General features: G+C 41.6%; 1 protein-coding gene across 4 annotated transcripts in view; it reads right to left on the reverse strand.

The window, feature by feature from the left end:
* The window catches only part of lrrc49 (leucine rich repeat containing 49), a 42144-nt gene that overhangs the window by 11112 nt on the left and 12297 nt on the right, over positions 1-18735 (reverse strand). For 2 of the 4 annotated variants that reach the window (XM_084347818.1, XM_084347816.1), the window contains exons 8-14: positions 17687-17830; positions 10355-10438; positions 10151-10212; positions 7237-7384; positions 4946-5029; positions 3013-3188; positions 935-1030 (exon numbers count right to left, since the gene is read on the reverse strand). In XM_084347818.1, coding sequence (XP_084203944.1) covers positions 935-1030; positions 3013-3188; positions 4946-5029; positions 7237-7384; positions 10151-10212; positions 10355-10438; positions 17687-17830 — 794 coding nt within the window. The remainder of the gene's footprint in view (positions 1-934; positions 1031-3012; positions 3189-4945; positions 5030-7236; positions 7385-10150; positions 10213-10354; positions 10439-17686; positions 17831-18735) is intronic. The other 2 variants (XM_084347817.1, XM_084347819.1) reach the window with 2 other exon arrangements.

Consider the following 18735-nt stretch of genomic DNA (forward strand, 5'->3'; position numbering starts at 1 on the left):
GGCATAACAAGGATTTCATCCTTTGACACATCTTGCTTCTCTTCCAAGTTAGTGGCAGTGCCGGGGGTTCGTAAAGGCCTTTGTTATTTCCTCATTCGTAACACAACTCCCAACTCATAAGAGTGTTGAATCGCGTGAGTCCTGTTTCATCACCATAACCTGTTAAACCGCATGTCTCAAGTCATAATAGATCTTGTAAAGGAAAGCTATTGCCATTGAGGGATTGCGCTCCGGGGCCCATATTCATATCCTGGCGCAGGAAGGAAAAGCCGTCTTTTAAAACATGTAATAATAGTCCTCGACACAGCCCCTCTTTCATCTCAGCCTCCCCCTCATAACTCATCCAGACCTGGATCCCAATCTGTGTAGGAGAGCGTATCAGAGCCCTACACTCACATTAGACTGAGCACAGACTGTTGATTTAGAGCGCCTCCAACATCATGTTATAAACAGTGGAAGAAGAAAGTCAATGCATGTCTAAGATGTGCACGGACTGACAGAGAAGGAGTAGCCAAGTCCCACGCCCCTGGAGTAAGTAAAGGGGTCATTTCACTGCTGAGGAATATTTCAAGATGGGTTTGATGCTGCAGCTGTTGCAGGGATCACGTATGTAACCAGGATGATCTCTCTACAATAAATGCTCTATGTATCCATGAGTGTCAGCCTGTCAACACTTTTTCAATGTTACCTCGTGTAACATTGTCTGAAGCTAAATTCCAATCTACCAAAGCAACAGAGGTGTCACAGTGAGAGATAACTTAAGTCCTTGGCAAATAAAACCAGAACTTTCCGCATGGCTGGATCCCACTAGAGGAAATAATCCAACAGAACTCGGAGAAGAAATCATAAAATATGCACTCAGTTTCTGTCTCATAATGTTACTTGTCAAGACAGAAAGCTTTACTTTAGCATTTCATTTTGCATTTTGTCTTACTTGGGATCTCGTGGGCTGTTTGGACGGCTGTTGGTGCGAAGTCTGATCTCCGTTCCCCCCGACGGTCGCTCTGGTCCTGAACCTGGGCTTACCCATCTGATGAAATAAAGAAAAAACACAACAAAACCAAACCTTGAACACTCAGCATCAAAGCAAACTGTTCATTTCAAAACCCCCTTAGATGAAGGAGAAGCAAGCCTGTAAAGTCAGGCTCACATTAAAGGGTTTTTAAAATCAAAACCAATTTTGGAATCAGCTGAATCAAAAGCATAAGAAGAGATTTCACAGACTCTCTGCCCTGTAATTACAAACATGCATTACAGGATTAGAAACAACTGCATCATAAAAGAAGCTAAATTATAACAATTACCATGCTAGAAACAATGCACGTGCTTGTCTGACTTTCACACATGCCTCTCTGTCATCCCAAATCTTCCCTACACTTGCACACGTCGAAAGACTTTCACAATTTAAACGTTATCTCCCTTCCTCTACCTAATTATTTGTCTCCATTTGCCAACTGAGTTTCCAGTCAGACAGTACTGGCACTGATGTCCTGACTTCAGCAAACAGGAAAATGGTTTAAAATTATCAGGGCGCCCCAGATAAGACTTCCAACAGTTCTCAGCTCTGCAGGGTTACAATTTAATCTGATCACTGCTCCTCTTCAACAGATACTCAGTGCCTATTCCTGGGGCATTAGTTGGTACGATGGTACTGATACAACGGAGTGGAGGAGAGGAGAGGACACTTATGAGTTCATTATTTCTTTATATCGAATCAAACATCCTGAAATCCAAACCCAATGACAGATATTGTGTTCAGCTTCCCATCTGAGCTACATCATGTACTACTAATTAAATCTAAATAATTAGATAATAATGAGACTATCATGGTGTTAGCATGTTGACTTACTGTATATAAATAGTACATACAGCAGTATGTTAATGTCAAAAGATTTGTAAAATATCAGATAATATTAAAAATATTATTGAATCCTCCATAATTTAAATCCCCTCAGGATGAAATCTCATGTGAGTCACTCACTGTAACACTTTATAAAACACTTATATAGTTGAGAGAAGAAGTGAGCGCCTAACTAAATGAACAGTAAAAAATAAAATGTACAAATTCAATGATACTCAATCTTGACGTTGGTGACCAATATCAAATATCTAATAACAGCTCTGGTTTGTTTGTGTGTCTAAAAAAAAATCACAACTTTCTTGGGCGGCGTTTAACCCAGAATGCAGCAACGGTGCCTGTGCAAAATATAGCTGGGGGACACTTGGTTTGCATGTGGAGAGGTGGATCCCTGGTATTAAAAAGACAAGGTAATGAAAAGAAAAAGGAAGAGCTGCTAGCTTGTTTACGTTTGTGCAGTTAGCAAAGAAGTTTCATGTTACAGTTACTTGTCAGTTTCTGCACGTATGTTGCTAGCTTGGTGGTGGTTGTTGTCGTTTCATATAGCGATGGTGGTTGTGAAAACAGTACACGCAGACAGCAGAAGGAAGGTGGGAACGGCCCCCAATGACATACTTGATACCAACAGTCTACATCCGGTCAGACTAGAAAAATGCTAAGAGCTAAATGCTGATGTGTAGCAGGAATAACTTTTATCATGTGCACCAACCTAGTTTCCCATGTTAGCATGCTAATATTCCCCAATCAGCACGAACACTAGGCCGTCCTACACCATGTGGGTACTAAATACAATAACTTCTTATCTTTGCCTGAGATTAATTTTGAATTTCATTAATTTTTAAGACATTTGGGACCAATGTCAGTGAAACAAACAATTCATCCTGAGTACGACAAATTTCAAGAAAACTAACAGTTGTCCATTGCCTAAGAAAAGACCTAAGGCTAAGTTAGCAGAGCCCTTTAAGTGCCTGAAATAGACTGTGAGTTTCTATAATCGCCCTGATGATCTAAACCACATCAAGTTACACTGAAACCACAATTCACTTTGGACCAACGTCAAGAGTCACACACACACAACACTGGTATCTCACCAGCCAGTGGCTCTGCTAGTTCTAGAAAGGTGATGTGACTTAATCTGCTGAAATGTTGTGTACCTGGGCTCATCTGGAGAAGGCTCCTGTGCCAGGCCATTGGTCTGGGCGGGGCTGTGGGCAGGGCTGTTCTCTGGACTAACTTCTTCCTTAGCACCATTCGTTGGTGGCAGCTCCAGGCAGGCCCTGACACCCTCCCACTGCTGCGCTGCATTACGGATGGCCAGACGCCGCTTCTCCTTGATGAACAGAACACACACACACAAACACACACACAGAGGACAAAGACGGTTTCAAGTGACAACTCTCTTGAGGAGAACACGGCGGTCATATGCTCAGCTAATGGAGCCTTTCTGTCCATATTATCACAAGCAAACTCACACCTGCTGCCTTCCTCGTCTCTGAGATACAGTATGCTGTTGAAAACTGCTTATTGGCAGTGAGAGTATCACACTTCATCAAAGTTAGATGTGAAATTGTGTACGCATGTGTCGGTCCAGTTTATTTGCTTCTGTTACGGCAGCATTTTGATTTAACTGCAGTTGGCTCTTACAGCAGTAAAACTGACAGTCGTACCCTGACAGAGAGAAGATTTCTTCCACTTTAATTGTTCTTTCCTGGCCAAGCTGTAGTTTCGATATGCTCACTTATGGAATGTGCCACTCCCCGATGCAGGGGTGAGTCAGTATCAATTCATAGTGATTCCTTCGCCCTTACGAACTCTTGGCTGTGGCATTCAGTACAACATTTTCTCAACACTGGGGATTAGAGGAGTTAGGTTACTGCGAGACAATGTGTTCCACACAGAGACTTTCTTTCAGCAAGAGTAACCACCTCAGCGAAGACGCTGCAGGAGCACATCAATACATACTGTACCTTTAAACACACACACACACAAACACAATCACTGCAACACAGATGCCTGTGCGAGACAGAACATCTCAGACCACTTAAAGAAATAAAGTATAATTTACAGTGTATCCCTCTCCATACATTAACATTGTTCCTCATGGGCACGGTTGTGTAGTCCTGAGGCAATGATGTGAATATGTTCTTAAAGTTGACAGTCCATGTCAGCATCCAAAACATGTATTTAATGACCCACTAAAACAGTCTCAGCAATCACAAGGCACATATGTTACAGGGTGCATAAGAAGAGAGAAAAGAGTTGATCTAGCAATCTAGCAAGAAATCATAACCATAACTAAATATGAGGCGTAGACCGATTATCGTTCCTGTCCAATTATCAGGGCCGATATTCAGCATTTTTCCAATTATCATTTTCAGTGATTTTTCTGTCAGAGTGACAATTAAATAAACTAATTTGAAAATGTGCTACTGATGCAACCTCCTCTCACACAATGTCCCGCCCACAACTCCATCTGATTGTTTATAGGTTATTGTGACGTGTTACCAGTGAATAATCTGAATCTGCAAAGTGATTCATAACTAAATTTATCAAATAAATATAGTGCCGAGGAAGTATGAAGTAGCACAAAATGGAAATACTGATTTACATTTTTATCAGTTTTCAGTCTCCTTGATTTCTGATAATCGACGTCGGTATCAGCCCTGAAAAAGCCATATTGGTCGACCCTTCCTAAATATTTTCTGTTTTCTGAAAAATATGTTTTTTGGGCAAGCGGATAATATTGCTTTAACCTGCAAACCATAATAACAATAGCCTGATGCTTAAAAATAAAGTATAACATTCAGCTTGTGCATATGCACTGCAAAGTACATCTCAACAGAAATACAGTATGTGGTCCTTCAGAATGTAGCTCCATCCAGTACTTTAACCCTCTGCAACTTATAATCTTGTTCATATCAAGAATAACTGACCATGCAACACCCAATGAATGAGGCACCAGTAGCTTCAGAGGACACTTGTTAAACTACCCTCTGAGATGTAAGCCGTTATGTGCGTTTGTTACATAATCAAAGTGTAAATCCAGGCAGACGAAGACAACAGGTGCAAATCACATCAGACTGGTACCTTATGAATGGTCTGCTTGTGACTCTCCCTCTTCTTCTCCTCCTCTTTTCGAGCCTGTACGCCAGCCATGCGCCGATCCTCGTCCTGAAAAAGAGAGCTTGTGCAATCAGAGTGTCGCTCCATTCATGAGTTCTGAATTATTCAAGAGAGAGTGGGAACCACAAAAGACGCCGCCAGGAAGACTGTTCTCTCCACCAGAACTGGACCAGAGTGGAGGATGGGAGAGAGATCCTCACACCAGCCGGCTGCATCACAGGATTATCTGTCTGATTTTCAGTGTCGGATCAACTGTGCCCAGCTGTTGGGGAAAGCCAAAACTCCCAGAATGCAACGCTGCCAACACAATCTGAGTGTGCCAGTTGAGAGCTTGGGGGATATTTAGCTGTCTGTGACGTACGAGCAGGAACGACGCCTTGGTCTGATCAATAGAGGCAGAACGCTAGTGGAGACGGATTACGATGCCAGCCGTGTGTGTCACTGCTTCAACTTTCTTTGTGGGAAAAAAAACAGCTTTTATGGGAAAAACGACCAGCTGCTCTGTCAAAAGTGATCAATAGCTTATTGACTGCAAAGGGTGCTATTTTTCAGCAATAATAATTACTTTGTTTGGGCAGCCTCCACAGTCTGTTAATTTGATGGCAGTTATCTGACTGTTCAGGTTTCACTACAATAGTTCCAGTTTAATGTCTGTTTACATTTTAAACATATTTTAGTTGTTTCCTGAATACTGAATTTATTTCCACAAACATGATAATATGGATCACAGAGCCAGTACGTGCTACTATGTAATTGTTATTACATGTTAAATGTATTTTAGGTAAATATTTCAATCAGTGGGATTATATGTTTTATTAGTCACTTGAAATATGATTCTTTTATCAGGGAAAGCTCCAGTCTACTGTATGTGTCTTGTTTGATCTTCCTTCCTTTAGCTTCAGTACTAATCCAAACAGTCATGTGGAGTGTATCCCCACTGAAACAGATGCCGCATTTATCCATTTAGCCCAAAGGAGGACAGTAGTACTGAATCCTTGCAGTATTAACTCCCATTCCATTCATAAATAATGGCCAATCTGCCAGCAAGTAAGGCGTAGATTTTATCTCAGATAATTTGATCTCTCTTCCACTGACAACATAGTTCACTGGGGGCAAGTTTTTCCAAATCAGTTGAGATGAGAAATTTAGATCTTCAGTGGCTACTTCGAAGTTCGCCTCCAGCTATATCGTGCCACCGCTGGAGACGATGGAAACTCCAGTCCAAGGCTGATGTTGTCAAATCAAAACTTTGCATCTCCCAAATGAAAACTTTCTCTAAAAAAAAAAAAAAAAAAGCTGTTCCTGTTTTCAGGGTTGACAGCTGCAGAGTTTGTTGGAGGGTTTTAATGGACCCTGGAGATCATGAAACTTGTCAAACCTGTTAAAGACCATATGGACCTTAAAATTCAAGTAAAAACATGAAAATTGAGTTGTTTTTTTTCCCCAAAGTATCTGCAGTTTGTTCTGAGGGCAAGGTGTGTGGTACTTACAGATTCCTTGGAAGTACAAGCTCAGACCTGGGTGCTCCCTGCATGACAGCCTCTAAGAGCACGCTGATATTTCACTGTAGCACTTTGCTGGCATGCTATACAAATACACTGACTTCATACTGCACTTGAGAATAATCATTGTTTTGTTAGACTGGATATACATTACGTGTCTTGTAAATGCTTAGCGTATGGTTTAGTCACTGGTAATACGCAGCTGGGATGATGAATGCGACTCAGATGTCAAAGAACAAAGAGGACAGCATTGTCAAAATGTACAGGAGCCTGGAGATGCTCCATTGACAGTAAATGGGAGACTGCCTATGTGGGTTTGTTTTAAACTGTGAAATCATCGAGTTTATCATCAATCAAGTTTATGTCATGACAGAGTGGTGCTCAAGAATCAACATGTAGCACCAGTGCCGTCAGGAACATATGCTCAGACAGTGACACAAAGGTTTGGACCGTTAGCTGAGCGTGAATGTCTGGTCAAAATATGAGATGCAACACAGGCTTTTGCAAATACGAATTACAAAAAGTCTACATCGCTGTTTAACATGTTTAATAATGGCAATATAGCATGTGACATGACATTTTCCCATTCCGGTCATGTGATTCATTATCCTAAATGTGAAGTAGTAAAGAAAAATGATCTGAAGGGACAATAAACTACATTTACAGCCCCAGCTATAATGAGCAGAATTTGGCCAGGAGCCAGTTTCTTCTCTTGTAAACACACACAGACGTAGTTAAACAGTTGAGCCTTACTGTGATGCGCTTCATGTCCAGCTGTCTCAGATGAAGCACACAGCGCAGGACGGCCTGCTTGTACCATGTCTCCAGGGCTACAGGATTCCCATCCAGGGTGAGCTCAGAAAGGGAGCGTGACTCTCCAAGACAGGCTAGCTGATCAAAACTAGACACAGAGAGATTTTGAATGAGATCAAGAGTTAAAGCTTTACAGATACACAAATGTTTCAAATACAAAAGCAACGTACACTGAACGCTTTCTAATGATACATGATGACCTAACTCAGCATTGGGAAGCCTAAGTCAACTGCTTGGTAACATCCCTCATCTATGTTTTGATTCTTGAACCTTTAATTCAGGCCTGTATTACAGGCTGGAGCCAGGCTAAAAAGAGCCATGAAAAACTGGTAATTTAGCAGACAGCCTGACATTACTCAGGGGGCAGTGAAGAGAGAGAGATCCGCTTCACTGTTGCCCTTACAACCCTGTGGCAAAAAGAGGCATGAAAGAGCACAGTCATGCTATGTGAGGCATTGGAGATTCTATCTTTGCTAATTTGGCATAATTACCTTGATGAATCATTTGCCTGGAGCTACTTATGGACCTACTACACTGCTCTGTGCCTGATGCTAGTCAAAAGGTTTCTTTGAATGCAAAAGAGGGTGAGATATGAACCTCCGATGAACTATTAAAGCAAGTACAGCTGAGGGTGACGACTGGATAAGCAAAATTTCACAACTATAATTTAATCTAAGCACTATTTGAGGGATTTGAACAAATCACAGTATTGTTTTCTCTTATCTCTGAATAACAGTGGGCACATGGTGTTGGTCTGAGCCCGTGACCAGTCTAATACTTAATGTACGTAGTCACCTCAGGCATTTTTATTTAATATTAATCTCAATACTTGTGTCATTTCATACATTTACTGCTAATAGAGACAATAACACTTTAACAATAACGAAGTGGGCGTTTTTCACACTGATTATGGGAGACTAATTGAGAGCTCCGAATGGTGCTTGACTGCATCGCACACGTTTTGCATAAATACCTCCACCAAGGAGGCTTGTTTAAACCGTGTCCGTCTGTTGGTTGGTTTGTCAACCGAATTACACAAAAATAACTGAACGGATTTCCATGAACGCTTGAGATGGAGGATGGGTCCCAGAATAGACCCCGTTAACTGTTTGGTGTGGATCCGGATAAAGGGACGGGAACATCTATAAAGGGTAACTGGCGACTGAATGCTGCATGTAGTTTAAAAACAAGTGATCAAAATCGATATCGCAGAACCAGAAATATCATCTTTTTTTATTCCATGCATTGTTTTTCTTTTTTAAAACCTGGCGCCTACATTACCTACATTACATTTTCGTCAGGTGTATTTCAGCGTCTGGTATCTCTGGGTAACAACAAAAGGGGACTGTTGGGCCTTGGCGGAGGTACGCGCTCTAGTGCCATTGTAATTATTGCATTGAATCACAGTGACCACTGACCAATGTCTTCTTGGATATTGTCACAAAAATGGTCGTTGTGGTATAAAGTCAACATGCATCTGTCCCTTGCTGCTGTCAATGCTCCTATCAGAAGTGAGTATCAAAAATATCCGTGTACCGAGTCGGGTGTGGCCGAAAATCATAATTTCAAAATTGGTCCAGCACTACAGCCCCTGCATCTCTGTCTTTACTAAGATCTCATCATTTGCTGCCTTGCTCCGGTTTCATAAAGTGTAACTTAATTCTGGCAGGCTGAGTCATAAATGCAACGTTATGATAAATGACATAATGACTCAAAGTTTACGGAGGGATTTTTGCTTTAACAACCTCCACTGGGCAATTCACTGCACCACGTAGACGAGTGTCCCTCTACCTAGCAACAGAGCACAACTGTTCTCCTATCAGCTTTGAACAGGTTCAAAAGGTACACACGCCAGGATGATATACTGCTATATGATATACTGCTATGGTGAGCATCAATTCAAGAATGATTTTAGTGAAAATGTCTTAATAGAAGAAGAGTGAAAAGGTCATAATAGAAATAATAAGAATATAAAGTAACAAGAAAAATTGTGTGAATATATTAGAAAATAGTTGAATAACCACACTGTGCTCCCAATTCAGTGACACGCTACAATGTCATAAGATGTTTAGGAATACGACTTAGTTATGATGATATTTGTTGCCTATTCTGTCATGACTAACTGTGTAACAGTGTGTCACATACAGACTCATACAGACACTGGAACTGTGGGGCCGGCGTGAGACGTCAGGTCACATCTATCACAGGACAAGGTGACCATGGTAAAGGAGGCTAATGAACAACACTCCCACCATGAATCCCACATACAGTACAGGCCTCTCCTCCAGACAAACAAGGCACATTTTATAGCATAGCTTTATTCAGTGAGAAGGCTGTGTGCTGCTTTATCAAGTTAACTCTTTGACACTGTGATTGCTGGCCTCAGAGCGGGAGTAACACAGAAAAAACAGATATTGGAAAAAGTGAGTGAAGCAGGTTTGTGCTAAGCAACAAAACACACCTGTCATTCATCCTACACACCCTCACCCTCACCTTGTGATGCTGCTCTTGAATTCACCCTCAAATCTGTCATTACTTTTCCATAATAATGAGCTACCTCCTCTTAGTCTGCTTCTCTGTTGTCTGAATAACTTTTAAGTATTGGCACACCCATTTCTTAGGTAACAGCATGCTAATTACTAACAATAAAGAACACCTCCAGGATTTTTTTTCTAGGTTACAGAAACTGCCTACCACAGCAAACCTGTGTGTGGCTGCATGTGTGTGTGCGTGTGCCTGCAGCTTGTTGGCCAGGCCCCTGCCAGGCGCCGAGGGAGTGGACGTGGAAGTGTCCAGCCACTATCCCTGTCCCAGCCCTGTGGGGAGGAGGGAGTTAAGCGGTACGAGCTCTTACCTGGTGATGTTGTTGCAGCTGAGAAAGAGGCGCTGCAAGCAGGGCAGGCGGTACACCTCGGTCTAGAAAGAGAAAGAGAAAGAGAAAGAAGGAGAGGGAGGCGAGAGAGATGGAGGGATGTGAAAAGGAGAAGGTGCTCTGGAAAAGGGCACTGCATCGTCACTGCCGTCAGAGCTCTGTATCCCTCTCCATTCCCTCAGTCACCTTGCAGCTCTCAGCTCCAGCATACAGCATCCCCATCCATCCTGCGCATGCACACACACACACACATCCAGCACGCTGCCTTGTCTGCACATGGAGAGGAGAGGCAGGAGAGGGAGAGGGAGAGGGAGAGAGAGAGAGTGGGAGAGAGAGAGAGAGGAAGGGGGGAGGGGAGAGAGAGCAGAGTGTGCGCTAATGCAGAGATCCCCTGCTGCAGGAGGCTAACTCAAAATGCTCACAGTAACACATGCAGACGCACACACTCTGAGCAGCTAGCTACTGTATCTCATCACGCAAGAACAATAGCTGGGGTGAAATAGAGTGGGAAAGGAATGGGATGGGGGTAGTTTCTCCATCGGGCAGGCTCAGCATCAAAATCAATGCAGAATTTAGCGAGGGGGTGGGGTGAGGAGCAGCAGCTGGCCACCTGGCAAGCTGAAGAGGATACACAGGGACGGAAGCAATGTCACAACCACAACGACTGACGCTAATCAGATGGCAGAGTGGGAGGAAATCATGTCTAGTAGTTTTCTGTGTGTGCGTGTGTGTGCGTGTGTGTGTGGATGGCCAGTGTTGCACATGCTGGAAGCAAAGAGGACACTCCCAGCAGCAGTCTGAATGAGCTGCGTCAGCGTCCGCCCATGTTGCAGCCACCGCCTCGCAGCCTCCTCCAGAACTGTTGGCAGTGTCCATTCAAATGTGAGATCAGCCTAGCATTGAGGCTATGCTACCTCCTCTGCAGAGAACAGTGCAACACTGCAGTCATCGTGGAAGATTTCTACAAAGCCCCATCCACACAACCACATAAATACAGTGCAGTTACTCATCCTTGTTTCATCCATATGGATCTTCAATAGCTTAAATGCCAACTGTAGTACAGAATGCAACATCAGGAGCATTTCTAGAAAGACGCTAAGTGTTTTGTTGTGTTACATTGTTTTATGCTCAATGTATCGAATTAATAATGAAATCATTTTACCTGTGAATAGTGCATAGTATAGATTAGCTTTGTCTTATTATATCAGAGGCTTCTTACAAAAAGCTAGCTTACAATGAATACTCATCAATCTCCCATTTCTCATTTGCAGATATTAAATAGACAAATTATGATCTATCGGTTAACTTTCTCAAGAGTTTTTCTTGATTGGCCGTTAATTTCCCAAAACTTAGAAAGAATATCTCTGGCACAACACTGAATGAGATGTATGCAAACTATTTTATAGGTGTGGAGTAGATCAGTGGCTATGTACATTTAACATATTTTTTAAGCCTATAAAATAAAGAGTGAGACCAATACAAAAGGGCAAATCAAAACTCACTTAGTTAATTGGTAGAGAGGTACGCAGGGAAGTAATGACTTTCTGAGCAACAAAAACAAGTGCGATCCACTATAAGGATTGATCTGTCTAAAGCTCAGCTCACACTACAGGACTTTTAAAAACCTAACCGACTGTGAAATGTGGTTGTATCACGCACATAAAGAGAATCTTCACGGATGTCCTTATCTCTAATCTCAAACATGCACACCCTTGAAAATAACGGTGCATCATACACTTTGTATATTGTAATATAGTCAATACTTTAAGTGAGAAATAAAAGCAGAAGAATCAAGTCTGGATGATAAAATTGTTAGTTTATGTATAATAACTGTTAGTTTATTATCTGTCAACAGTAGTATGCAAGCTAATGTTAGCCTGAAGGGCTAGGGTTGTTTACTGTTGCTTGTCAACACCGTCAGCTGCTCTGGGATATCTCTAGCAGTGGCTGTGAAAGTACTGATGTATTGACAATCGCAGTCGTTCAGATTTTAAATCCTAAAATTTCAAACACGTTTGATATTTATCGGGTCGGCCCAGATGAGTCCAGTGCAGTTCAGGAGATTTAAGACTGGATCTTTACACCCCTCACATTAACAGATAATCTTGGCTGACCTTCAGGACCGGCCAAGCTCTCTGCCCTCCGATTCTCAAGAGGCATATCAGGGTTATATCAGCCCAATACTCCTGTAGTCAACAAGTGTAGCAACATTCATCATACAGCTCTCCTTCCGAAGTTATCAGATACCAAAAAGAGGCAAAGAAAAGTACTTTATATGCATAATGAGTGATAAAACTGAAAGGGTTATTTTGCAATATGACAGGAATTGGTTGTTGTAACCCAGCATTAAAAGTCCATAGAGCAATACGGTCCAGCACAAGTGGTGGTGAGACAAGGAATAACCATGTTCTGCCACATTCGTCATCACGAATGCGCTGGAAAAAAAGGGAACAGTAGAAAGTAGTGGATCATATACCTCACCAGACGACTTCAAGAAGAAGTTAAACTTGTTTTAAAAAAGTCTTAATCAATAATATCCTGAATTAGAAACATAGTGGTTCCAGAGCTAACAATGGAAGTTGCTAAGGAGTGAGACATCTTGCTTCTTTCTCATCTCTGTTGACAGTTGTAGTTACGCAGTACCGATCAGGCAGCTGACAGGCATGAAAGCCACTAAGAACGGTTACGTTTACGTTTACTCTTTCACTGCCGTCTCTCTTTCAAACTCAGCACAGACGTAGTAGCGTTTTCTCCCCGGTGTTACGTTTATATCACAGTTCACACCGAGCCGGAGGCAACAAATATCTGTGACTACTGCAGGTTCAATTGATCTGGGGGTAAATCCTGATAATACACACTGACATTGCACACAAATCCAGGTGTTAGCAGGTGTAAGTGGGTTTTAGGCAGGTGTGAAAGGGGTTTATGTGAGGGACTGATCTGAAAGTTGAACAGCGGTTTTCCCTTTTAAATTTTTCAAGTGAATATTGGACTTAACATTTTACAGGCAGCTTGACATAAGCTTTCAATGGGATGATCATGTTGTTCTGTGTGCCGAATATATAATTTGTCAACAGTATGCCAACATGCTAGCCACGAGCACTTGATAATCCAGACTTCATGCTCTCTGCGGATTGAAACAAAATCACTTTGAAAAACTGCAAGTCATGCTACCGAGTGCTAGCTTAGTCTGACCCTCCACCACACTCTGTCTGTGCCAGCCCCTGTATGGATGCTGGTGAAGCACCAGGCGCTGCACGATGTCTGAGGCTAAATATAGCAGCCATGTCTCAGACAGAATGATGTCATCACTGAGCTGATGTGCTGCATAACAATCGCCCACCAATGTGGTCTCTTTTTCAGAAAACCCGATTGATCGGAACCAATCAGCTGACAGGATCTGATGTGAGGTTGCGTACAGCTGAGTTGCTGTGCGTGTGCTGGTATGCCTGCGGATGTGTATTTATGCGTCTGTGCCTTCACCTCCTTATCGCAGCTCCACCCTCTTCTCACTGACAGTTTGCGTGTCCACAATTTTCACACTCATACTGAGCTCTGGGAGAGGCATTACTCCACAAACACAGAGAGCGACCACTCATCACCGCTGACTCTGTTGCATGCAAAAGCACAGCACAAAGGAGCATGAAAGCTGCTCAAACAAACACACGGGTACATGTGGACGCTGAGGGTTACAACCACAGTAAGCCGTTTTCTTTGAAAAGCACAGACTTGAGGTGTGAGCTTAGCAGACACACATCTAACCTCAGGTATTGTGCACTAGAATAACAGGTTGATGTAGGTTCTCAGTCATCCAGGTCATGGTAAATCTAGGTGCTGTATCGTAGGCAACTGGACTTGTTTCTGTTAGAATAACAGATGCTGTGCATAATGTGCATACACACGTTGAGGCTACAATCTGGTGTCAAAGTTTGCCTTTCTGTGTTGTTTCTGGACTGCACTTCACACTTCACCTATCAGTCAATTTGGATTTTCAGTTGCCAAAATTAGCTAAGTGAAATCTTTTGTTTGCAAAAGCTGCAACCATGCATGTCCATGCATCAACGTGTTCATTCTTTGACACACACTCAACCTCACTAACCTTTGACTGGTTTGGTCATGTTATGTGAATCCATTCAGGAGTTATACGCCCAAATGTCAAACATTTATCCAAGTTAAACCGGACCTACGTCATATGTTAGCCGAGGGGAAATTATGGATTAAGGGAGAGCTGAACACTCACAGTATACATACACACACACACACACACACATACACACACACAGGCTAGAGCTGACTAATCTACAGCAGACCTGACAGCATAGAACTTTTTTTTTTACATTTTCAATTGTAGTGATGCTTGACTCATTACTGGCCCCACAAGAAGACAAGCCCGTTGGAAAAACTCCTGTTAATCCATAAAGCCAGTGTGCCTCTGGGTGATGCCGTTTTGCTTTGTCTCTTTCAGCGATGCTCATGCCGACTACACAGCTCTTCCAAACAAACCACTGTTCCTGCTGCCAAAAATGTAAAATGCATCACTTAATGACTGCCACAGGATTTATCAATGGGAAAACCCACCTGAGAGCAAGTGTAAACAGCAAAGGATTTATGAAATCATTATATGCTGAATCACTGTGCTGTGTTATTGTGTTGCAACAAACTGTGTATGAAAAAAGTAATGGATTTAGGTGGAAATGTGTGGTTACAACTAACAGCACAGATTGAGCAGGCTATTAAAATACATGTGTTGAGTTGCATTCAAGAAGTATTCTTCAATCCTGGTCCTCGGGGACATGCCCTGCATGTTTTAGATGTTTTCCTGCCCCAACACACCTGATTCAAATGATCAGCTTGTCACCGAGCTCTGCTGAAGCCTGATAATGACCCAACTACTGAATCAAGTGTCGATAATTAGGCCGACACCTTCCCCAAAATATTCACTTAAATATTAGGTATGCATATACAGTGCTTATTCGAATCACTGCGACAACACACTCACAACAACAGTCGCTTCTGAGGAGACAGCTGGCAGTTTATTTTTGCATTGCAGAGATAGTTAAAATGGGCAAACTTGTAAATTTATGCCGTCATACATAGTAAAAACATCTGACCTTTCTGCTGTGCTTATTTCATGTACTGTGTTGCTTTGCTAGCCTCTTTGATATCTACCCAACAACAATATATCAGACAAACTGCTAGTTTTGGGTAAACTCAAAATGTCATTTACTTTAATCTGTACTCCAACAGGTGACATTAGTGAAAGTTTTGTTAATGAGGTATGAAAGCATCAAACTAGGGGTGTTGTGATATCGTGATTTGCACGATAACCGTGAAATAAACAAATTAAATATTGATATCGTGTTAAAAATACACATAATAGTGTGTGAATAATCCAGCGAAGGTGTTAGGCCTTGTACATTTTTTTTTTTTTTAATTTATTATTGAGAGTTCATCTGGCCGCCTTTTCACTAGTCATCGATTGTAATTGTTCTTTCTATACATTTTTTAAAAGTTATGGTTACAGACTCTCTCCACCTCACTATACGCGTATATTAAGGGTAATTTATTTGTCAACAAACACACAGTAAACAAAGTAAAAGATAGATCTGATTGCTAGCATTTTTTTTTCTACAGATATTGCGATAATATCGTTACTGTGAATTTGTTTGGCCACAATAATCGTGTAGTGAAAATCTGATCTGAAACATGCATTTAAGATGAATTATATGCATTCATTCCAAGTTTTCTACCTGGTAGATGTGATTGGTTCTATATAATATGTATTGGATGACTGAGCCCAACATATAAGCACATCTTAAACTTACTTAAAAGCGTCTCGCAGCATGTTTTTCCAGTCCAGAATTCCACTTTTCATCTGTGCTGAATGAAAGGCAAAACCTGGACACCTGGAGGATGGTTATTTACTTTGCACTTGGCAGCAAACACCACTAATGACAGAGACTGGAGAATCTGCTGAGGGCTAGCATTTCCCTCTGCCGTGTATCAAATAAAACACTGCATCCAATAATTAGGAGTGGAAGTGGCTGTTGATCAGAACTTGCAGGCAGACGACAGGGTGAGCGATGGGAAGAAGTTGCATACAACACAATTCTCGATTCCGTTTGTATTTTCTACCCCCAAAAGCAGGAAAGGGTTTAGGGGATTTGCATATAAATTAGGGGGCCTGTTTTGGCATGCACTGTTCTGTTTATCAGATTAAAACTATAGAAACCAAGGGGAGTGAATTTCCGTGTTAAGAATATCCAGTTTCTCTTTCACTGCGCCAGAAAGTCTGTGGGAGGTTGTGGGTAATGAGCTACGTCTCCCTGGGTAACACCATCGAGATACATTTCACCACAGACTTTCTCACAAAAGATTCTATTGATGTAATTTCTGTGTTTGTTGTTTTGTGACAGTAAAAACTTCTACATGTGATCCCATAACAGGGGAAACACTAACCATCCAAAGGACCTGTTCCAAAGGGATGACATGAAGATGAAAGATGAAGCACGCTACCAGCACATTCATCCTATCAGGAATATTTTCCTGCAGAGCAGTTCTCGGGGTGCATAACTGTTTATTTGTTCGTCAAAATGCAGACAAAAATAGTGGAAATGTATCATTTGCAGCTGCAGGAACTTCAACAGTCGTCAGTACAAGTGGATGATGCATTAATATTAGAGGTACAGATCAGGCTCAATGCAGATGATTAGACCTCAGCGTGCAAAAAACTTGTTCAATCCTGCTACAGCAGCAGAAAAAGCAAAAGTTCTCAAGGCTGCATCTACTGCACCCTGAGACAATTTAAAGATTTTGTGATATTTTGCTTTCATAATGTGTTCTTTCAGACAAGTTGAAAGACAATGTCTAAAATACACATTCAGTTCAGTAATGTAACTGTACTTGTACTTGAGTACAGATTTCCAGTACTCTTTCCACCGCTGATCATTTATAACCTGGTTTATGAAAAATTTTAATCCTAAAAACATGGCAAAAATTGCTTTTTGATGGGTATTGACATTCCAAATATCCCTCTAAATTTTTTTTTAAGTTGTCAGCAAAGTTAAACAACTTTTTAACTTGGCATTATCCAGTGATTATATTTCTGTTCTGGAAATGTAAATTAGCGCTTTTTAATTTGATAACTCATTTGCATATTTGAACTTGTCAGCAGACTTGTAATACAAAAAAATGTCAATGTCAATTGAGAAATAATCTCAATGTGAGTAATCAACTGGGAAAGTTCATGGTGACATCTATATTTAAGACTTTCTATCCTATTCACCTGTAGGGTGGGACATCTTGTAACATATGTTTATAATCTTTCTAACTTCTACTTGCATAGAATGAAATAGAGGTCCCAGAACGGGAAAGAGCATAAACCTAATACATGATTAAAATGAGAGATTGTGTTCACTGTAAACAGTTGGCGCCTATTTCTTTACATGAAGTATAATAGTGAGCACGCAGTGAATAAAAAGCTTTAAGCTGCCACTAATTGGGAAAGAGGCCCCTCACCACAATAGAGATGCTGTTGTGTCGTAGGTTGAGTTCAGTCAAACAGTCCAGGCCCTGCAGTTTTTCGACTCTGGAGATGCGGTTTCCTGCCAGGTTCAACACTCGCAGCTCACTCAGGTGAGACATGTTTTCTATCCGGCTGATCTGTTTGAAAAGCACAGCGAGACGGATGATGAATTACATAAAATGACAGAAAACAGCAATCTGGATAATCATACTGTACGTACAGAGAGACACAGAGGGAGGCAGGGTTTGCAGTAAACACATGCGTAATTGTACACAGTCAGTGCTCAGTCTCACATTCAAATCATGCATTTAAAGATAATTAGTTTAGGGTGTCAGAAAGCCAAAAAGCTGTGTGCTCCTTTTTCATTGTGATGCCTGAGGCTACGACACCTTCTGCATAATTACACTAAAATTAAAATGATTTCCACTCCCTGTGTTCCTCAGAATGAACCACTTCACAGAAACAATCTGTATCACTTGTGAACATTATGATTAGCTGATATGCAGTCAGTCACTTAAAGCCTCGACTCCTGTTTGACCTGCCAAATCCTAACAAACAAGTAGATGAGGGTCAGTCAGCACGGAAATAATACCCAGTTCTCTCCCCTCATCTCTGGGAGAGAGAACTCAGGGCCGCTGTCATAATTACACTGAAAATACTTCAGATGAATTCCTGGTGGCTGTTAACCTGAGAATGATATGTTAACCCCTGTAAGGCATATTGTACATGTTAGAATAAGGTTATAAGGGCAGCCGGGGGTTCAAGTACTTTCAAAATACAATACACAAGGATCACCACAGTTCAAATATTAAATAGGTCAACTGCAACAGAAACTTAGCTGAAAGAGAAATGTAAACCTTCTGGTAAAGTTCACTGAGTGGTGCTGACTCTGATTTTCCCAAGTGCACTGACAGTGGCTGTGCACATACAGGTGGCAGCATTGTTTAGAGAAAATGACAATAAACTGAGTGCATCAAGTCCACCCCAAACACCGCCATTAAGCAGCCTCATCTGGTGATGGATGAACACAGTGAGATCATTA

This window comes from Pagrus pagrus, assembly GCF_965226575.1.
Source record: "Pagrus pagrus genome assembly, chromosome: 1".
Lineage (NCBI taxonomy): Eukaryota > Metazoa > Chordata > Actinopteri > Spariformes > Sparidae > Pagrus > Pagrus pagrus.